This window comes from Hermetia illucens, chromosome 5, assembly GCF_905115235.1.
Source record: "Hermetia illucens chromosome 5, iHerIll2.2.curated.20191125, whole genome shotgun sequence".
NCBI classification, from domain to species: Eukaryota; Metazoa; Arthropoda; class Insecta; order Diptera; family Stratiomyidae; genus Hermetia; species Hermetia illucens.
The window spans coordinates 37,328,690-37,352,448 of NC_051853.1; the positions used below are offsets into that span (position 1 = coordinate 37,328,690).

At 42.1% G+C, this 23,759-nt stretch overlaps 1 protein-coding gene across 1 annotated transcript; it reads right to left on the reverse strand.

Annotated features, from left to right (window-relative positions):
- Positions 1-8,148: 8,148 nt before the first annotated feature.
- LOC119658383 lies at positions 8,149-9,600 on the reverse strand. Its single transcript, XM_038065749.1, has 2 exons — positions 9,447-9,600; positions 8,149-9,362 (listed from the first exon to the last, which is right to left on the reverse strand). Exons 1-2 carry the CDS (start codon positions 9,450-9,452, stop codon positions 8,271-8,273), a joined length of 1,098 nt encoding a protein of 365 aa, XP_037921677.1. The 5' UTR covers positions 9,453-9,600; the 3' UTR covers positions 8,149-8,270.
- Positions 9,601-23,759: the final 14,159 nt, after the last annotated feature.

Genomic DNA, 23,759 nt, shown 5'->3' on the forward strand with positions numbered 1-23,759 from the left:
ATCGAAGTGACTGAACCTTTGCAATACAAGGTGAATATTTAAATCACAAATTTTATTAAAATTCGACCTCCTGGTTAGGAAACAGTCACCTCTGCTGAAAAAAAAGTTAAATATTTACGATAGCAAAAAGGCGGCGTGTGGTCACGGCGGGATTATGGAAATGCATTTTGATTAATTAAATTTTTTATTTATTGGATTTAATTTAATTTGTCTACGAATTTATAAAGTTCCTAGAAATTCAGGCAAAAGCAAGGAGTATGACCTGAGAACAGGGACATTAGTGATACAAAAGTCATTTCGGACGAAGCCTTCAATTTTTTTGCTCGTTATTAACGATAAACTATTTGATGACACATGGCCTTACTTATCCAAAAATAACCAGGACCAAAGTTTTTACCCAGACGTTCCAAGTGCAATGTTTGTTTTGCATGGATGTCTCTACTCAGAGCAGTTGAACAAAATTTGCATATTTCCAACAAGTTTTCAAATTGTTCATAATATTAATTAGGCAAAAACTTGTACCAAGGAAGACATAAGAACTTGGTATGTTGTCGGGCAGGATTTCTCCATTTCATGTGTAGATTCAGATACTGCACAACTGCGACATCTGCTAAACAAGTTCAATGACGCTTATCAAGGAATGATAGTGGAAACGAGCATAATATCAATGGTGGCTCAATAACAGGAGGGTCAACAGTCTAACGACGATAAAAAATAGAACGAACCAGATTGCAGTAAAAAATACAAACATAATTCCCCAAAGCTAAAAGGAAAACCTGCAACTAGAAAGAAGCCTCACAAAAAATCTTCTAAGAAAAGACGCAAATTTTGGGATGAGATAAAAAGTCAACTGAGCACTCCGTAAATATTTTGAACACAAATTTATTCATTTTGAATAGCGACACCTTTAGATTATTTAAATGAGGAAGGCAATAATGGAAGTGCCGACAAATAATAGTGTTTAGTATCAAAAGATACTTTTCTTGTTTCTTTCGTTTGAAAACCGCGGGTGTCTCACTACCCCCTACTTCAAGACTCATAAATGGATGGTTATCTTGAAAAAGATATTTCGATCTAACTTTTTACAATCGCATTGGTACTTTACATAAAAACATATGGAGGAATTGAGAAATTGAGCCTTAGGTGATGCTTCTCCCACGCTTCCCACACAAAGGAATGTAAGCCCAACTTAAAACTGGTTTGAATTTTGGGGAACAGGAAATCGAACATTTCTGAAATGATAATGACGTTAAAATATTAGAATAATCTATATATTTGCCAATAGTGAGAATATTCTATTATTTTCATTGTGGAGGCGCTTATTGGAGGACACTTTTTATTCGGCAACTTAGCATGCGAACTGCGGGGACTGTGTACAATGGAAAAATATCTTTTTTCAAAATCAATTCTGAATAGGATAAGGATTTCTATGACACCCACTAGCAGTTTGCAGGAATAAAACATGCCAATTTATTTCACTTTGTAAGGGAGCAGAAATGAATAATTCAATATTATGGATAATTTAAAATATATATATATATATAATGTTTTCGTTTGATCACGGTATTAGTCAAAGGGTAGTATAGGTCCCAGGGTGAAACGTGGATTGGTATCCACGATGGAGCATAAAACCTGGGAAACGCCTGCTGAACCAATATCAACAGCTCTACTACCAAACCCTATCTCCATCTTCACGTGGTGACGGCTGGGAGTTATTTCTTAACGAAAAGCACGAAAAGCACACGAAATGGTTGTTGGAAGTACCTGGTTTGCGCGGAAAGCAGTCCAAAAACTCTCCAGACTGGACCACTTTCAACCAGATTGACCACGTGTTGATCGAACGCCGCCACCTCTTAGTCTTGATGAATGTCACAACAGATAGAGGGGCTACAACATAGCCCTCCGCAGCACTTATAAGAGGGAAATGGATGCCGCAACAACCGCACTCAACAGAGATCCTGGAAATGAAGCATCAACAAATGATCTTTACAATCACTTCTTCTTCTTTTTCTTCAGCCTTTGTCCCGTTGACAAGCGGGGTCGGCTCGTCGTGATCGGTTTCGCCATTTAGCTCTATCGAATGCCTAATTTGGGTGCAATCACCGTTGTGTAGGCCTGCCTTTTGGTCGTTTACCATCGACTTCGATGTTCAGACCAATCTTGGCAAGTGAATTCTCGTTAACACGAATTGCGTGACCATACCATTGAAGACGCCTCTCTCGCAACTTTTCCACGATCGGTGCAACTCTATAACGATTGCGGATATCCTCATTTCGGATGTGATCTAAACGTGTGACGCCACTAGTCCAACGTAGCATCCTCGTCTCCATTACTGCAAGACGCAGTTCATTGTCTTTTATAGTCGGCCAACTCTCAGAACCATAGAGAGCGACTGGACGGACGACATTGCGGCAAATTTTAGATTTGAGACGTTCGTTGATACGTCGATCACAAAGAACACCAGTTGTGGAACGCCACTTCATCCAGGTTGTGTTAATGCGTGAAGCAATTTCATAATGCAGTTCTCCATTGGCTGATAGCGTTGACTCGAGGTATTTAAATCGCTCATTTCTGGACAGATTACTGCCACTGACAGTGATTGTGCCTGTTTCATTGGGATTGGTCGTCAAAAATTCAGTTTTGTTTAGATTCAATCTGAGACCGTGTTGCATGAGGCGATCATTCCATTTTTGGACAAGTTGCTCAAAACCATTTTTGCTATCCGCTTCCTTGATGAACACAAATAAAGACACGAAGCGGTTTTGATATACCCGCCATACTTCGAACTTTACTTTTCGGATCGTGGTAGAGCAATTGAACCCAGCGCACGAGTTCTTCTGGCACTAAGTGTTGTCGTAAAGCATACCAGATGAGTTTGTGTGGCACACAGTCAAGCGCTTTATCTAGATCTAGAAATGCAATGTAAAGAGGACGATGTTTCTCGCGGTGTTTCTCCTTGAGTAACCGCACAGCGTGTATTGCGTCAGTAGTTCCACAGTTTTTGACAAATTCGGCTTAATTCACGGTTATTTCAACGATTTCTCGAATACGGTTGTCAAGAATGCATTCAAAAATCTTCATGGTAAGGGAAAGTAATCAGATCGAACGGTAATTTGAACATTCTGCTGAACTACCTTTCTTTTTCCATATTGGAACAGTGGTACTGTCTTACCAGTCAGATGGTGTTCTTCCTTCCTGAATAACCCGGATAAAGAATTCACTGAGCGACAGTGTTGGGTCCCAGCTCTTCGCTTTCCAGAGCTCAGATGCTATATCGTGAGGTCCTGTCGATTTCCCCGATTTCATTCGTTTTATTGCCTCCTCGACTTCAGTTGCGCTGATAGGTGGAACTGCTCCAAATGTCGGCAATGATTGTGGAAGTGGAGGATGAGCAAATTCTTCAGTTGAAATCTGCTCGAAGTATTCTCGCCATCTATCTGTCGCGGCTCGACGGTTGCCAAGCAAAGTACCGTTCTTATCATTAACGCAACAGAAGTGTTCGGTATCCTGTGTGCGTTCGTTTCGGCTTTTGGCAAATCGATACAGATCTCTCTCGCCATCCCGAGTGTCCAGTTTATCGTAAAGATTTTTGTAATGGGCTGCTCGAGTGACAGCGATCGCTTTCTTTGCTGCCCGGATGGCATTCTTATAAATTTGCCAATAGGTCAGTGTTTTATCATCGAGAAATTTATGGTAGAGGCGTTTCTTTTCACGTACCTTCATTTCAACATCATCATTCCAAAGCCAAGTACCTCGGTTGATGTACCGTTTACGCGGCTTGGTGACCCCGAGGGCTGCAAAGGGCGCTTTGTGGATCGTGTCTTTCTTCCACTTTCCTAATGGTAATAGTGTGAGTGAGATCATTTCTTCTTTCTTCTCACCAAATCGCTACCATTTAATGCGCCGCGGGCCAGTGCGTTCCTCATGCTGTTTTATCGGTGGCTTAATTCGCAGGACGGCAATCAACGGCCGATATTGAGGTGCGATGGTTTCATAGGGAACGGCTTTGCAATCAGTGACTGGTGGAAAATTTTGTCGGCTTATGAGAATATAGTTGAATTGCGTTTTACTGCTCCCATTATAAGTGTCTGCTCGAACAGAGTGGACACGTCTTGCAAGCTTGGCAATAAAAGCTCCTCATTAGTGAACAGTACTGGAACAGAGATCCCGTTTTATGACACCGTAACTTATCAGGTGCTGCTGCCATCGCGGATGCCCAAGATGGAGGAAATGGCTTTGTCTGGATTCGTTGCTTAGGGTAACGTTTTTCAGCGTCTACCTAACATTGAACGAGACGATGGTGAACTTTTGACGTAGGCTTGATGCTCTGGAAGACGTTGACTTGGGCACGGTTTGCTGAATTCTGGTTGGGAAAGAGCTCATTGCTAGGGCACTTGAATGGGTCATGTCTCACTCAGACTCTTGAGAGAAACGATTTCACAAAATGGCAGCGGAGAGAGCTCAAAGTTTTAAAAACCGGATCGACCCTTACATTCAGGCGCCTCGGTTGCGAACCTTTCTGTCGGCATTTCTGATGTCGTTGGTGAAAGGTTGGCGGGTTCTGGAAGATTTCTCGTCAAGTAACCATCGATATATCATGTTTGAAGTGATTAACGCCATCTCTTCGTGTCCACTAACCCGCGTTTTTATTCTGCGTGAAACTTCGTGCAGGGTTCCACTAAGAGTGAGTGCATCGCGAAGTGGCATACCTTCTATGCATTGGTGGACACCCGAAATTGCCGAGCTACGAAAAAGGTGTCATAAACCCTGCGTTTTACACAAGTCCAAACGAACGTGAGGAGGCATGTAGCACAATGACAGTCTACAGATCAGACAAAAGGTGACTCCGCAATGCGATAAACAGAAGCAAATTTCGCTGCTGGTTAGACCTAATCGAAGGCGTGAATAGGCACCCATAGGGACTCGGTTATAAACTGGTAACCCGGGAAAACAAGACTTTGTGGAAACTCTTTTCACTTAAGGCCGAACAGATGGACCGTATTATAGGGACACTATGTGGTCTTCTAGCATCGGCCAGACCTATGTACTGTTCGGCGCATTCAGCTTTTGTCTGAAAGAGGGCATTTTTCCTTTTCAATGGAAGGTGGCGAGGCTTGCACTGATCAGCAAAGAGAAAGGCGACACTGAGCTGCGCTCTGCATACCTACCACATTGTAAACTGGCCCTGGCATTAAAATCATCGCTACCAGGATTTGTCCTTCCGTTCTCGAAACGGCGTCCTCCGGAGCATCAAGTCGACGCCGAAAGTCTGGCATCGTCCCGTTCGGCGTCAGGTAAACGTTAAAAAACAACAAGAACAAATGGTGTCCCTGAAGATTGGACACCGTTCTGAGCCTGCAGTGTGTGCGACGCTCTCACCAGACGCGCAGGTCTTCGCTTTATGACCTACTTGGCCGTATCTCCGGCATGCTTTCCTCCTATCCGGTCCCTTGCAAGCTACTGACGTTTGTCCATAATGCTTTCTTGGTTCCGATAAAGATAGTTTAGGTCGATCCTGAACCTTTTTAAGGGATATGGGGGGTCCTAAGTCCACATCCACATGACGTTGGATCGGACTTATTCCCACATATTTTAGTCCACTGTCCCCTGGTTTGGGGCATAGCACCCAAGCATTCGAAAGTAACATGGACTAATGGCTTCGTCCAGGGCAGAGGTAACTCTTCAGACGCTGCCTCACTTCTGCCCAGGGAGCAGCGTGACCAAAAGTGGCAACAGGTGGAAAAACGCTCCTTTATATAATCGCCAAAACACCACAAGGTTTCGAATTATATTCAAGTTAAACCGCCAAAAGTTTGAGCCTAAGCTAGGCTAAAGGTAGGTTATTGTTTGGGATATGGGGGATCCTAAGTCCTCATCCGCATGATGACCCCCGTTTGGGGCACAGCATCCAATCATTCAAAAAACAACAAGGACTAACCGTTTCGTTTGAACACTTGCCTCTGCCTCTTAAGGGCCTCTTCCGGTTTCAGGCCTTCCTTCAGATAACGCTGGTACCATTTAGCACCTGCGCCAAAGAGACCTGCCTCCTTCCTGATGTCTAATATATTTATCTCAGACATGCTTTTGCTTGTCCCTGCCTTCTAAGCAATGGTCTTTGTTGGTTGTTGCCCTTGCAGTATGCCAATGTTCACCTTGGATCCACTGCTTGACGTTCCACCTTCACTTTTCTTGGGTGTAATCACCTGGCTCTTATTATTTCGGCGATGCGGGATCCCGCTTGTTTGGTTTTAATTCCCACGAGTATGGGGATTAGGAGGTCGCCGTGCCATTGCTCTCCGTAGCACAGTAAGGTCTAAGTTACTCACTGAGGCGACCAGGTGTCAGTGAGGCTCCGTTCGAATACAGTCAGTGACCCCCGACTATAAACTGTCCAATGGGCACGGTTCGCATGACACCCTGGATTGGGGGAGGTGTTTTTCGACTCCCCAGTCTAGATCCGTAGGGTTTTGTTAATAGTAGTGTCACCTTGTACAGGGTGTGGCTATCACCACTGACTAACGGTCTTGATAGATGAGAGGCTTGGCCCATGGAAAGCCATACATCGCCCTAGAGGAGAGACAGCTCACCCTCAAAGAGAGGTAGGTTGGTCTGACGGACCTGATAATTTCGTGGAGGAGATGCTGAAGTCTGCAGCAAATTGGAGTGCGATAAATGCAACAGCAACTGCGATACAGGAAAAGCTGTAGGAACTGGAACGAGCCCGGAAATCGCGACGGACTAGTGACTTAGTTGAGCTGGTGCGAACCAGAGTCCTTCTCGCGAAGTAATACTTCACGGTGCGTACTGCGGGGATGTGGGCCCTTCCAGATCATTTGTAAATTTGTGAGAATCGAGTAATGTGAAGTATCTTTATATTCGAATCCGATTTTATCTGTACTTTTTAATTATTGAATTTATTTAATATAAATTTGGAACTGTTCAGGTGGAATGGTTTCAATAAAACCGTGAAATAGATTCATAGTAGTAAAATGCAGTGGTCATCAAATATGGACTGTTAATGTTATTTCCGTAACAATATGAATATAAAAAGGAGAGTATCTACGTTGGTGAGGTTTTGCATTTGTCATCATTATCATTTTATATGGTCAAATACTAATTTGTCTAATCGGTTACATCAAAGCGTAGATGTTATCTAACACACCAGTCAAAAATTCACTTTCTTTTCAAATGTATTTCCCAAAAGATGATAACAAATGTGGACAAGATTTAAAAAAAGAAAAAATACATGTCAAAACCAGAAAAATGTTGGAAATTAAAACAAAAAAGAAAAGATGTGCAGTGAAGGTCCGAGAAAAAATCAAGAAGCTAAAATGAGTGAACGTAAAGTCTAGCTAATGGGGACCATATATAAGACATATAACACATGATAACACACCGCAAAAATTTCTTAAAAGTGGTAACCACAAATTTTAGATTCAAATCCAAGAAATTGAACTTCACACAGATAAAACCGGCTAATGAAAGTGGGAAACCCAAGGGAAAGAAATGCCTTGAATTCACTGAATTGGATAATAGTTGATGTGACACAATTTAGGATAAATTAATGAAAATTAGATGGATATGATATAATAGAGTGCGTGTGGTATTAAATTTTCTTGGGTGCGCCGGTTGAAAAGAAATTTTCCGAAAAATACAAAAGATTGATAAATTGCAGAGGCCGAGGGAAACAAGGTTGCAAATTGATATGTAAATGAAGAATGGGTGTCTTTACCGGAACCAAAATTAGATGTTTGTTGGGACCGTGATAACATTTCTGGTGAACTGTTTCGTGTCTTTAATGCCTGGATTACTGTTCCGCATGAATTTTGCTCCAAAGATATATTTATCTACTTTCAGAAGGCAGAAACTGAAAAGTAGATAACATGACTGAAACTGCAAGTTGTAATATAAATCCACCAAATATTGGCTGTAATTTAATGAATTACGAGTTTCTGTGGACAATTAATTAACAACCGGAGCGTAAAGAATTTTAATAAGATTTTTATAAGGCACCTGTGGTGCTCTGTTGGTGTGCAGCAACAAAAAAAGATTGATTAAATTTGGCGGTAGCCATCACCTAGTGTGATTTTTATACCTATTCCGACAGGCGGTTCCAGTGTCGACTGTGGGCAACAATAAAACCATATTTATAGATTGCATAAATATTTTATATTAAGTTAATTAACATAATTGCTTAAAATTACATACAGACTACATTTACAGCGTAAAATACTTGTAAATTGATTCCTAGTTATATCAAAAGTCCTAGCTTAAGAACTGGCCGTTTTTTTTATCGTTTTTGTTGGAACCTGCCGTCGACTATCTGAAGGTTTCGACTCGCGCTTAAACACATTGCTGAACAAATTGGAGAAGTCATTCCCATATAGATCTCCACTGTTAACTCCTAAGTTGCTGTATTCTAAACCTCCCAAGGAATAAGGACTTGCATTGAAAGATGCCGTTGCTGGGGCAGCGGGAGTTTGGTAGTTGTAACCTTGAATACCTTGATTTGTAAGGAGTTGGGAGGAACTAGCACCTAAAGTGGCAAAATCACCAGCACTTGAAAGAAAAGTTTGGGGTTGTGCCGCTCCGAATCCAGAGTTGTAGGTATATGCAATGTTATTCCCAATAGAATGTCCTTCAGCAAAAGGTACTGAGCTGGTCATAGAGAAGTCTGCACTGCTCGAGAAGAGTTGTTTAGGAGATTTGGTTGCAAATTGAGAAGCAGTAGGGATTGGAGGCAGCGGAGGAGCTGCTGGAATTGACGGAAATGCTGGTGCAGAAGCAATGGTGCCAGACACTTGAATAGACTGAATTGGCTGAGGAGTCGGGGCAAAGTAATTATCCGCGGCTGGAGTTAGAAGTTTGCTAGATTGCCGTAGGAACGATGGAGTTGGCAAGGTCAATGTCGGAGCTACAGGTTTGAGCCGAGTTGAGGCAACTGATGCTTGCTGGTTGGAGGAACTGGATGGAATTGCCTTGGTGTAAAGATGCTGTAAGCGATGAGAGCGATGTGCTGAGCGCCCACCAAACGCATTCGGTTTTGCACCGAAGGAATTGAATTGTTGCTGGTACTGAGGCTGCTGAAATTGGAAAGGCTGGAAGCTTCGAGTATAATCCACTGGTTGCTGGTATTGAAATCCTGATCCAAACTGCTGTTGAGAATATTGTCCAGCATTAAACCTATTACTGCCCAGTGTTAATGGTGCATTGTAGAACTGTTGATTTTGTAATCCTGAGTATCCAGAGGGGAGTTGGAAGTGTTGTTGAGGAGCACTTGGATAATACAAAAGAGAATTGCCATAACTTTCACATTTCACATTCACCAGAACTATCGAGTACGCGATAATCCAAAGAAATTTCTAAAGGAGAGCAAAAGTGAAAAAAAGATATTATTTGAATTCACCAATAAAATCATCTGAACGCAAATCGCGATTATTCTATACCTTCATCGTTTATCCAAAATTTATTCGCCGGAAGTAAAATCAAAACTAAACCCCAACCGAAAAATCGTAGACTTTTATATGTCGATAAGAAAACCTCTTTTTTCGGAAGCTGTTTTTATGTGTGCACTTGTCGAGATGACCGAAGTGGATTCGTATCTGTTGATGATATCAGTTACCGCATCGCACATAACACAGACACAGACACAACTGGATCAATTTGTTGAATTGAATCGAAAGCTAGTGGCTAGTAGGCATGCCGGTTGCCTACTAACCGATCAGTCACATATGTCTTCCAATGTACATATTATATCTTTTTTTCTGCATATTGTTTTGTTTTTGGCCAAGTATCTTTAGACCTGGATGGCAAACGGTTGAACTTGCAGATGCGATCAAATCGGCTAGTCCATGGTGTTGGTCAGGTGTGACACGGGCGGTGGTACTGGAACTGGATTGGCGGAGGCAATTATCTTCGGAATTCAGATACATTTTTGCCTTTTTAATGTATCATGTCGCAGTTTTTGCTCTCAACGTTCCCTAAGATACTTTGATTAGCTCTAGTCCAAAATACGTAAATTTGTATATAATGGAAAAAGCGTGGTTTGTTAAAAAAAATGTCTCGAAGAGGAGTTGAATGAAGATAGGAATGGATTCCATTATCTAACATCGCAAGGCATTTTAGGAGATATTTATGGCTTTTTAGATGCACGTAATATGAATTTTTCAAGCATTTCAATGAGTAATTGTTGCTAGATAATTTTGATGCGTGGATATCTATTTTGTTATGCATTGTTTCAGCAATAATTAGTCAGTAAATTTAATTTTTTTTTAATTAGCAGATTTTAAGTGTTCTTTGTTTTCTTTGTCTTGGTCAACAATATGATGTACATATTTTGGATGATGCATTGCAGTGATTGTCAAGAAATTTCTTTCCACATTGGGAAAACATATTCTTTTAGGGCAAGGGTATGTATACGTATGTGCGGGTCTAGGTTAGGCTTTAGTGAGGAAGTGAGTGGAACCTCAGTTCCAGGTTCCAGGTTTATTGTACCACTCCTTGAAAGACCTGCTTAGATGGCTTTTTGCTTGGCCCGGTCGTAGGCTTTTGCAAATCTAAGATTGACTCCCAAGGAAGAGTGCAGGTTCCTTGTTCAATGGGGCCAAGCCAGGTAGCTGCATATGTTTCCTTACTTTTGCTGGTTATAAGCAGCGTTTTCACCCCGATTTCTTCAATGTCGTGTCCTTTGGGAGTTACGTTCCGTTGAAAATGTTCATCATCATCAACGGTGCAACAACCGGTATACGGTCTAAGCCTGCCTTAATAAGGAAATCCAGACGTCCCGCTTCTTCGCCGAGGTCTACCAATTCGATATCCCTAAAAGCTGTCTGGCGTCCTGGCCTACGCCATGACTCTATCTCAGGCAGGGTCTGCCGGTCTTCTTTTTCTACCATAGATATATCCCTTATAGACTCTCCGGGCTGAATCATCCTCATCCATACGGATTAAGTGATCCGTCTACTGCAACCTATTGAGCCGGATGTCATCTACAACCTGACGGTCATGGTATCGCTTATAGATTTCGTCGTTATATAGGCAACGGGATCGTCTATTCTCATGTAGGGTGCCAAAAATTCTTCGGAGGATTCTTCTCTCGAAAGGAATACATGAGGACTGGCAAGATCATTGTCCTGTATAGTAAGAGCTTTGACCTTATTGTGAGACTTTTCGAGCGGAACAGTGTTTGAAAGCTGAAATAGGCTCTGTTGGTTGGCAACAACCGTGCCGTGATTTCACCGTCGTAGCTGATATCGGTTGAGATTTTCGACCATAGATAGGAGAAATTATCAACGGCCTCAAAGTTCTCTTATCTTTATTGTTTTCGTTTGACCAGTGCGATTTGATATCATTGGCTGCTTGGTTTTTGATGCTGACCTTGCCACCATATATTTCGTCTTGCCTTCATTGACGTGCAGCCCAAGATCTCGCGCCGCCTGCTTGATCTGGATGAAGGCAGTTTGTATGTTTCAGGCCGTTCTTCCCATGATGTCGATACCGTCAGGATAGGCCAGTAGTTGGATAGACTTAAAGAGGATGGTGTCTCTCGCATTTACCTCCGCATCACGGATCACTTTCTTCAGGGTCAGGTCAAAGAGGACGCGTGTCAGGGCGTCCCCTTGTCGAAGATCGTTGCTGATGTTGCGGGAGTGAAACCTCTTTGGTATGGGCAATGATGTTCTGCATGATCACTCTCGAGACCATTCAACATCATCTAAGACAAGGGGATGTCCTATCATGCGTCCTCTTCAACCTGGCCCTGGAGAAAGTGATTCGCGATGCAGACGTAAATGCGAGAGGCACCATCCTCTTCCGGGGTGTCTGGAGTTCCTTATTAAGGCAGGCCTAGACCGGACACCGGTGGTTGCGCCGTTGATGATAATGAATGTTGTTCTGGCGTATGGGCCTATCCGACCTAGCAAAACAGCGGAGGGTATCTTATAGATGGTACTCAGCAACGTGATACCTCTATAATTGCTTTACTGCGTGATATCTCCATTTTTATCTACGGGACAGATAATGCCACGTTGCCAGTCGCCAGGCATTGATTCACTGTCCCACACCTTGAGCACAAGTTGATGAACCACTTGGTGTAATTGATCGCCTCCATATTTAACTAATTCGGCTGTAATTTCATCGGCTCCAGGCGACTTATGGTTTTTAAGCCGATTGAATTGCACGGACTGTTTCTTCTATAGTTGGTGGTGGCAGCATTTGTCCGTCGTATTTAGTTGGCGGGACCTACAACTCGCCGATATTTTGGTTGTTGAGCAGTTCATTTAAATTACTCAACCCATCGCTCTAATATGCCCATTCTGTCGGAAATCAGATTTCCCTCTTTATCTCAGCAGGATGAGCATCGAGGTATATAAGGGTTCATCCTGCTGATTTATTGGTAAAACTTGCGCGTCTGGTGCGGTTGCCCCCGTACTTTTCTAGTTCACAGACTTGTTGGTTCTCCCAGACTTCCTTTTTCCGTCTGTGAAGTTGCTTCTCCTCTCGACGGAATTCGTGATAAGTCTCTGCGGGTGCCATGTTCCAAACGCATGGCACCCAAGCATTTAAAAATAGGGACTAACGGTTTCGCCCAAGGATTCGTGGACCAAAAAACGTGAGAGTAAGTTGCTCTCCATTTGGTCCGATCCAACATTAAGTGGATGTGGACTTAGGATCCCTAAGAAAAGATCTTTAAGCTGATTCTTTGCGTGCATTGCATTCTGGACACGTGTGGACTGACTTTCGCCATACAGTCGCAACCGACTGCATACGACAGAAAGTTTTTGCCTTAGTGTGTCCAGAATTTCAACTACGGGTGTCTCACTGCAGTGCAGCGTGGTGTTGTTAATGCCACCGCCTCTGCTCCCATCGGCTCTTGGTCACCAGCTTTCGCGATAACCTCAAGTTGAACACGTTCCCTGATGATGGCCGGAATTGTGTTGCTGCGAGTAATAAAGCAGTACTGATCTGCGACTCGTTGCATAGTCATATGAGCGAATTGCTTAAACACTTAACGAATGTTTGGTGCAACAAGGGGCGGTAACACGTTGTATTCGCCCCCGCCGTTATTTCGTAGTAGGAGCGGATGATGAAGAGGTTCCTTTTCTCAGTCCACTTCAACCGCTGCCTACGCGAACCAGCTGAAATGGTCGCAGTAAATTGTGCGAAAAACCTGCAGCAGGCGGAGCAATACTGTTGGTCAAGACGTCGAACTGCTCCACGATTAGCGATTTCGATGCCGTGCCGTCCATTATGGGAGCCCGACTCAACCAGTAAGTCAGACGTCTACCACCGTACCGGACCTTAAAATCCTCCTTCTCCTCATTTTTGGTGGTGCAAATGCCAGATGTGGTGATAGCTTCCTCAGTGAGTAATCTGGAAGACTGCAAAGTTCCTGCACTTTCCTCACCTACCCCCTGAGATGCGGTGGTGTACAGCTATTCCGAGTGAAGCTATCTATTCCTCCTCCTCTCACAACCGGGCTTAGAACCGCTACAGCGGAGTATTATTATCATTAACGAACAATAAACAGAGTAAATTCTTCTGTTCAGGAGGAGTAGAAAGCAAGAACCTTAACCTATGCTTCAAAATACTAAAAGATGAGAAGTTTAAGGGAGCAAGCTGTTATGTATTATAACTTCGACAAAGTCTAGGAATCGAGGAATGAAAACAGATTTCGAGTTCCGCGAAGGGCACGTTGAAAATGTCTGCGTTGCCAGTATTATAAGACGCAAGACAGCAGGTGATGTCATTAAAGGTGGAGCAGTCCATCAGATTTAAGGAAAGTTTAAAAATTGACGTAAGTCCACATAGATTCTACGCTGTTGTAAAAAGGGGAGGGTCAGAAAGCAGTGGTGTAAGGGGCAGTCTACAAGTGGAAAGTTTTTCTTCAAGAAGAGGGAACGGATGAATTTACGTTGCACCTTTTCTTTACGGGAGCAGTACTCCAGGGTACTTCTCACGAGAGAGTTGAAGATAGTTGAGGAAAGTTGGATGGAGGCAAAATCAGAGGAGGAGCGAAGTATAAATCCCGATAATTTTGCTGCTCGATTGGTGACTTTTAGACAATGGGTGTGGAAGTGGAGCTTATTGTCGAAAGTGATTCCGAGGTCTTGAGTGGGGTGCTGATACGATAAGGCATGTCAGTTAAGAGAGTAGGAAAAGGAAATGGGCGAGGATTTAAGCGAGTAGTACATAGAGTGAAACTTTCTGACATTTAGCGCAAAATTATTGGCAGTGCATCAGCAAACCAGAATGTCTAGGGTTGGTTGAAGGGAGACACAGTCCATAGGCGACGATAAAGCGGAAAACAGCTTGAGGTCGTTGGTATGGAGCAAACAGGGATAGATAAGGAGAGGAGGGAGGTTGACGATAAAAACAAAAATAATAAAGGGCGCAGAATAGATTCCTGTGGAACACCGAAGGAGGAGGAGAAGGAACGGGATGTGCAGCCATCAAAAGAGACGCAACAAGATCGGTTGGAAAGGTAAGAGGCAAGCCATGTAACAAGTGTAATGGGGACACTTAAAGACGCAAGTTTGGACATATAGATTTCCTGGCGTGAACTCAGACATTTGGTGACAAATATAGTGAAGTCGAGCAGGTTGGACGTAACGGACCTACGTTTAACAAAGCCGTATTGTTCTTTGACCATGAGGTGGCCAAAGCGGGCGGACAACCGGTCGCTGATATACTTTTCCAAGATTTTGAAACAGGAGGAGAGAAGTGCAATGGGACGGTAATTCTCGGCAAGAATCCTATTGTCATTTTTGTGAATGGGGATGATGTCTTCCCACAGGCCAGGAAAGTGGTTCTATTCAAGGCTTTTCTTGGAAATAATGGAGAGGGGAAGGGAGATGGACTGACTGCTTTTAAGAAAAAATATATTTAGAAGACCTCGTAACCGGAGCCGACATTGGCGTCAAGTATGCCAATGAGGTACTCGACGAGGAGAGGTGTAAGGAAGGGAATGGTAGGAGACGTGGGCCAGATTACATTCACTAGCGGGAGAAAAGAGGAGGGTGGAGAGGGAACATACATAGATTGAGGAAAAGTAGCCTCAGAGTAAATTGGGGAGGAGGTTTCCGTACTCGAGTGAGTCTTCAACATTGGACAGATATTATTTCCTGGACTTAAATATTAAGTATTTAAAGGATGAACACAGAGTTTTAAAAATAATGAAGTTAGCGTAGAATCCAGAGCAGAGGAACTTCTCCTCGCAGTGTGCTTTTGACGTAGTATGTACATATATCATTTGCTGACAAAATGAAGTTTAGAGCGCATTGAATTATTGACGGATAATCCTGACTAGAAGTGGGTGGAATGGGGGAAATTAACCCCGGAAAAGGGATCGTAGGGAGCCTGCATAATTTTCATATTACTACTCGCGGATTTTCCCTCTATAGCCCAGTCGATGGATGACGTTGAAATACATAGCGAAAAACTATGTTGGCGACTGTTAACTTGTATAGAGTTAATTCGCCGATAATACAAGGTACCACGGGATAATGGGTGCCGAGGCAGCTTGAATTTGACATATAATGGTGAAGTGTTAATCTAATTCAACTCTTTTCAATCTGGAAATGTATAAATGTATGAAAGATAAGGATCAGTTAAATTCGCATGTGGGCTTTGAACCAGATACATGGGAGAAGGTTTACTGCAAGTAATTCATTTGCACGGCGTCTGTTAACAACTTGGTTTTGCCTCAAATCATGAAGGTAGATATCATTTGCCTTTGCAGCTAAAGTATCGAATAATTATTTCTATTTATTTTCCCAATATTTCAGTTAAGCTAAGTGTAATACACTTTTATATATGTATGTATTGCACTTAGCTCATACATATGGAAGGTGTTACAAGAAATTGCAACATGCACAAGTAAATTTTAACGCAAATAAAAAGTGGTCAGATAACCCAAAGCAATTGCCTGTACGTTAATATGTAGAAAGGTTTTAAATGCAACTCTCGAGTTTTTCCACTCAGAGAATGAAATTCAGTTCAGTATTTATTGGTTTTTGTGCGATCCTTCCACTGAATTTCATATAAGGTGCGGTGGTAATAAATCTTGAGTGGAAAATCAGTAAAAGCTTTTTCGACCTGCAATCCATCATGTTTTGTGTTAGCGCAACATGAGGACAGTAATAAGCAATCATCTCAGCTAAACATGAACATCTAAACATAAATTTTTCGAATATAACTGACACAGCAGGCCCCCGGTAATGGGGAAGGCTAAGTCTGAATGGGTAATACCAACGCTTTTGTCATCGCTCGCTGTGATCTCCGTTTTTTTTGGAAATTATTTGATTTTAATTCGACTTCTTGGAGATTTATTGGAGTTGATAGTGGTATCTGCATGTAACTCACTATAAACAGATTCGAATTTAGATTAATTGGCTTTGCATTCAGAGTACAATAAGAGTTAATGGTACGGTTTCGCGCATCTGTTGATTTGATCGTGATTGAGTTAGGTCAGATTCATACCCTCGTGTGCTGATCGAGTGAGTTTAAGTATCTAATTATATGTACAAACAACCATATATTGTAATCCAGACAGCAAATACGATCTTTTGAGTACTCATTTACAGTGCATAAAACTCACTGAATATTACGTCGGTTAGATACCACCTAATTCAGTTTGAGAAGTGCTCAAGGTTATTTTACTGCTATAATTTCGCTAATATGTATATATTCACTCAACTTTTGAAATTATAATATCAATTTCTGATTACCTTTTGTTTTATTAGCTTAGTGTGATAGATTTATTGTTAATATACATATGATTCAGAAAGTGAGAGTTCAAAATGCAAAATAGCATTGGCTTGTAAAATGAAAAGTGAATATCTTCAAGGCTTTCTTCTACCGATATTGCGGTACCTGGTAAACCCAGACTGTAATCAAGCAGATCGAAAATCTAGAGCGTTAGGTCAAAACGTTCCCAATTGATGAGTGTGCAATTCTTTTGTACAAGATGTTGGTATTAATTGCAACTCGGGCCAGCCATAGGCCATGCTTCAAGAAAGTGCTTTTATGTATCTGTTCTTCTGCCATAAAATATGTATTTCTTCGGCTTATGCAGATCAAGTTAGATAAAAGAAAGAACCATATTTGGAAAACACATTCGACCCATAAATGTCCCCCGTTATTTTTTCAAGGATCAACTTGAGGTTATTGTTATTTGCGAGCTTAAAAGTTCCATTGACATTGGCATAATTTCAAATAAAGAATACTTCAATGTTAGAAGGTGGAAGTGGCAGTAGGTAGGCCAAATATTAAGATGGACAATCATTGCTCAATGCGTGGTGGATCTTCCAGCCTGAAAAAAGTGCGGGTTGGTTACTTTGGAAATATATGATGCGCAACAATGGTTCAAATTCTTTATAACCCACAGAGGCAACAACAGGTATCCGGTCTAGAACTGCCTTAATAAGCAACTCCAGACATCCTGGTTTTGGGCCGAGCTCCACAAATTCGGTATCCTTAAAATTTGTCTGGCGCCCATCACAGGTAGGGCTTCCCTTGTATTTTTTTTCTACCATAAATATTGCCCTTATTGACTCTCTGGGCTGGATCATCCTCATCCATACAAACTAAGTGACCCGCCCAACGCAACCTATTGAACCGGATTTTTTCGCTCATAGATTTCTCGCTATGTAGGCTACGGAATCGTCCGTCCTCAGGTAGGGGCCAAAAATTCTTGGGAGAATTCTTCTCTTGAACGTGGCCAAAGGTTCGATTGTTTTTTGCTAAGAACCTAAGTCTCCGAGAAATATATGAGGATATGGAAAGATCATTGTCTTGTATAGTAAGAGCTTTGATCCTATGGTGAGCCGTATCGAGTGGAACAGTTTTTGTAAGCTGAAATAGGCTCTGCTGGCTGCCAACAACCGTGCGCGGATTTCATCGTTGTGTCTGTTACCGGTAGTGAATTTCGACCCTACATAGGAGAAATTACCAACGGTATTAAAGTTGTAGTCTCCTATCTTCATTATTCTCGTTTCACCTATGCGATTTAATGTTGTTGGTTGGTTGGTTTTTGGTGCTGATTTTGCCACCATATATTTCGTCTATCACACAGTGCAGCAATTATGGATTTATCACGATGCTGAGTACCATCTGTAAGATATTCTCCGCTATCTTGCTGGGCCGGATAGACCCATAGGCCCAGAATATCGTCGGCCCAAACCAAAGAGACTTCACTCCAGGCAAATCAGCAACAGATTAGATTTTCTCTGTGTGGCAAGCGAAGGAAAAACTGTTGAAATATGGACACCAGTTGCACCATCTATTCATCGACTTTAAAGCCGCCTATAATAGCATAGCCAGGGTAAAACTGTACACGGCCGTGAGGGAATTCGGTATCCCGACGAAATTGATAAGACTGACTACGCTGACCAATGTGCAAGGGCAGATAAAAGCAGCAGGTTCACTCTCAAGACCGTTCGACATCAACAGCGGTCTACGACAAGGGGATGCCCTATCATGCGTCCTCTTTAACTTGGCTCTCGAGAAAGTGATGCTGAGGTAAATGCAGGGAGTACGATCCTCTTTAAGTCCTCCCAATTACTGACCTATGCTGACGATATCGACATCATGGAAAAACCGACACGAGACGCACAAATTGCTTTCATCCAGATCGAGCAGGCGGTGCGAGATCTTGGGCTGCACAATGAAGGTAAGACAAAGCATATGGTGGCAACGTTAGCACCGAAAATCAATCAACCAACAATATCAAACCGGACTGGTCAAACGGGAAGAATAAAGATAGGAGAATACAACTTTGAGACCGTTGATAATTTCTCCAATCTAGGGTCGAAAATCACAACCGATAACACCTATGGCGATGAAATCGGGGCTCGGTTGCTTTTAGCTAACAGAGCCTATTTCAGCTTACAAAGACTGTTCCACTTGAAACGTCTCACCATAGCTCTTACTTGACAAGACAATGATCTTGCCAGTCCTCATGTATTCCTCGGAGACTTGGGTTCTTAGCAAGAAAAAATGCGAGCTGTTGGCTCCTTCGAGAGAAGAATCCTCCGAAGAATTTTTGGCCGCCTACATGAGGATGGACGATTTCGTAGCCTACACAATGACGAAATCTATGAGCGATGTCATGACCGTCCGGTTGTGGATAAAATCCGGCTCAATAGGTTACGGTCGGTGGGTCACTAAATCCGTATGGATGAGGATGATCCAGCCCGGAAAGTCTGTAAGGGCAATATCTAAGGTATAAAAAGAAGACGAGGCAGACCCTGTCTAAGATAGAGCGATCTCGCGCGAATCGCCGCCTGCTTGATCTGGATGAAGGGCAATTTGTACGTCTCGGGTCATTCTTATTCTGTTAATTTTGTCGATATTGTGAGCGTAGGCCAGTAGTTGGGTGAACTTAAAGGGGATGGCGTCTGTCGCATTTACCTCAGCATCACGGATCATTTTCTAGAGGGCCAGGTTGAAGAGGGCGCATGATAGGGTATCTCCTTGTCTTTGGGTTAGCCTAGTCATTCTTATCAATTTTATTGGGATACCGAAGGAAACTATGACAACTAAATTTTGAAGCCGCCATGAAACAAGTTGAATTGAATTTGTTTTATGTTTATATATACCGACAAGAAATGACAAGCCATTTGGAGGTTATATACCGAGACAAATATTCCCATTACAATTTTACAGCTCTTGCAACCAAATTAGTATTTTTTCAAATCGGATTCCTATTTTCCCGAATAAATTTATTTCTTTAAATATAATTTTCTAATTTCTTTATCGTTATCCAGCGCCTTCTCGTAATCATGCAAATTTTAGGGAAACTGTCCTCTCTCCCCTTAACGTCACTTTTGAATAACGACCTCGCAAACAAGCTTCGACGACAGGCAATTGAGGGTTAAGTAAGCAGCTTCATTGGATATTGGAGATTATGAATCGATATTGTTCCCTTCAAATTAATCCCACTGGCCTCTTGGGTTCGTTTTATTTTGAAAGCATTTTTATACTTGGTGTTTGATATCCATTAGAACCAACTTGAAACTTTTTATTAAATTCCCTTTGCTGCAGAAATTTCTTCCTTGTTTTTAAAAAATCTTAGTAGAATCGATTCGATGTTTGCCTGTCCGTCTGTCTGTCTGGTTTTTTTTTGACTGGGAGAAATCAACCATGCATACGCATCTGGAATTTATGACAGGCATGCTGGACTCTTACCCACTAAAACCTTCCACATTTTCACCGCACGCTACCCGAGGGACCACTGTTCTGGTATTGCTTCGTGAGGCGGTTCAGTTCTTACCTGTTCACTCTAAATGGGCTGTTACCGCTTTGCGTGGCGTTAATTGCAGCAGCTTCCCATTTATGCCTCCGATGCGCTTTTGCTTCTTTTAGTGGTGGTGGATCCGTTTTACCATTGCAGCATTCACTTGTGCAATCATGGACCTTTAGCTCTGTTTCAAGCTTTCTTCTTGAGTTTTTAAATCTTGGGCAGGTGAAGAAGACGCCTGGGCGATTCATCGAAACCAAACTTATAGAGGCACTTCCTGTACCCAACGTGTCCGGTTAAGAACTTAGTCCGATCGTAACTCGTCTCACCGTGGTTCCGCATAGTCCATATACATAAGTATATGTCTGGCATAAAACTGTGTATCCACGGGTTATTCTCCGCCAGGTGCCATGCTGTTTGCATGCAGCCAATGAACTCATAAGCTTGATTGGATGTTATGACCATTCCAACGTCATATGCGAATCTGACGGCAAAGGTTTGCTTAGCTATCAACGCCATCATATATATGGACAACTCCTGCGGTTATTACATACATCTTCGACCCATCGTCCAAATCATAAATTAGCTTCCACTGTCTGAAGTAGTCGAAGATTATATTCAATATATATTTTGGCGTTTGCGCCGTGATAAGCGCTTCGGTGATATGGTTTTATCTTGTAGAATTGAATGCATTCTTGATGTCGACAGTCACCAGTGCGCAGTATTTCCATTCGTCGTAGGAAGCCAAACTGCCTCTGTGATAAATAACCGCCACTATCAATTATTGGATATAGCCGATTACAGATTACCAAGCCGAGGACCTTGCCTATTCAGGAGACAGATAGGTCTATAGGATGTTGGCTCACTTATCGGGGCCACTCTAGTTACCTTTCAGTGCCTTGTTAGGGAGTCGATCAATGCCGGGGAGTGCGGTATCCCGGACTTTTTTCACTGTGTCCAAAACTTCGTCTGTGTTTACTGGAGTGTCTTTGGCACTGATTGGTATTATTGGCAAGGTTTCACCATTAATTAGGTTTGCGCTTCCGAGAGTGGTCACGTCTTGGTATGGAAGCGTCATATGCTGAGTATATCTGTTGGGACAGTTACCATGCCTTTTCTATGGCCAATTCAGTAAACTAGGTGTTCCACTACAATACCTCCAGAAATGTATCCTTATCAAGTGCTCTTGATCACCAACCTGCTTCTGATTTTTCCAGTTGACGATTTATTGTTCTGGGTCCCTTATCAATAGTAACATATATCGCCTGGTAACCGCTATGCGTGTATTCTTTGCTAACATGCCAGTGTAGAAGCTTGAGCAGCCTAGCTCCCCACACCCAAAAGCGTTTACGCTTCCGATATTGGTCAGGGTGACGTTTAGGCAGGAGAAAATCTCAAGTAAGATTCTTCCCTTTTCATTTGTTTCCCGGCTTCCCCACTCCATTGCTCAAGCGTTGAAGTCGGGGATGGGATGCCATCTTTGGCGTTTCTTGCTAGTCTATCTAGCATGTTGCAATACTCTGGTATTGTCATACTTGGAGCAGCATAACAGCTGTAAATGTAGAGGTCATCGATCTTAACCCGCACAAAATCGTGTTCGTGGTGGTTCGTTGCTTGCTGTAGGTTCGATTACCGCAAGCTCACACCGCAACCTTTCCACTTATGTCTGTTTCCCAAATGCCTTAATGGAGGCTTCGGTATTGTTCGAAGACAATAGCAACATCGATGTTAGCAGGCCCTGGGTGGCTGCGCAGTGATCTGGATAATGTTCGAATTGTTTTCTCTGTTATTGTTACATCCTTTGACCGAGGTGACTGGAGCGCGGCAAGCACCTGGGTAAGCAGCTTATCCTTGAGTGTCTATGCCGAAAGAGTTTTTTGCCTTGATATAAGGTAAGCTTCTACTGACAAAGTGAGAGTAGTGCAAATTTGTTTCTCTTATGTAAATTTACTGCAACCCAAAACATTGCACTGGTACTTATATTAATTTCGAGTTATCGAATTTCGATTTTGTTTTATCCTTTGCTATGCACTTTTTTTCGGAAGATCAGAGCGGTCAAATTATAATTTACGTATCCAAGATGTCTCTTGGCCAAAGTAGGAGCGATGAGAGAGTAGGGGCAGAGGTTATTTCTCCCCAGGTCTGGAGTTTTCTTAGGAGCCTGCAAAGAACACTTTAGTGGTATAAAGAAACAAATGGCAGGCCGGAATAATTTTCACCTTGGGCGCCAATTTTTTCTACACGACCTTGGTTGGTAGTTCAAAAAGCTGGGCAAATTTCGAAAAGTTATCAGAAAAATTTGCTGCTATCAAGCAGAATTTGGACAAAGGAAGCAAAATTTGGAATTATCAGTATAAATGGGAAATGGGGGCGCTAATTTTTCAGTTTGGGGGAAAAAGTTTGGAGAATCGAAGAAAAATCGAAAAATGGTTTGAAGGACTTGAAATACTGAAATTTGGGGGAAAGGAGTGAAATTTGTAATCAGAAGTTGAGAGTGAAGTGGAGATGCAAATTCCAAAACAAGTCGGAATACCGGAAGCTCGCGCTTCGGATATAAAGGTTTTGTGCTCATTTTATGTAAGAAATTTCAACGCACATTTTTCTATCCGTATATAGCTACAAATACAACATAATCCTTCATATTTTTCCAAACTACGAGACATACGTACATATTACAGCCATAGATATCACGCTCACCCTAAACAAACAAACTGCCTATTTCCGAATACTGTACACATATATGCACGTATATAAATTGATCGTACCCATATTTCCGATTTACTTCTTATATCTATCTAAATTAGGCTCTACCCGCAAAGTTCATTAGCACGCATATACTATATACCTACATACACACATGTCTCGTTGGAATAATTGATATTTATATACAAATGATTAAAGAACTAAACCAAAATATAATAATTCTTTTCCACCCAATTTATACGAACTTACTTCATTGTGGTATGGACGAATTGATATGTGATGATGACGTCGTGCAGGTTGTAGAGTGCACGAAATTCACAAAAAATTGTAAAGTTTTACCCTCTATAACTTTGTTAGTAATAGTAGGATTTTCTTCAAACTTGACCGAATTGTGCATTATGTTCTTCATTATATGCATGCCAAATTTTGTGCTTCTGGGATGCACATAAGGGGGGTACCGGGTAAATCTCTAAAATGTGGAAATATACTATTATTAAGTTTATTTGTGCAGATATCGGAACCGGATATATTTTGAGGCCTAGATTTCGTAGAGATGCACTACTGAGATTTTTTTCAGATTTTTCGGTTGGATAGGTTCTGAGAACGAGACCTGTTACACTTTTTGGGGGTCATATTTTGAACCCTCAGTCCCCTATGTTTCACCCAATATCAAATATTGAACCAGGTTCGAAAAGTACTAATTAAGACCTTTCATTTGATACCCCACATGGCCACATTTTAAGAAAAAAAATTTTGCACCCTCCTTTTACATGTATGGGGAGCCCCCCCTTAAACTTAACGCAAAATGGCGTCAGTT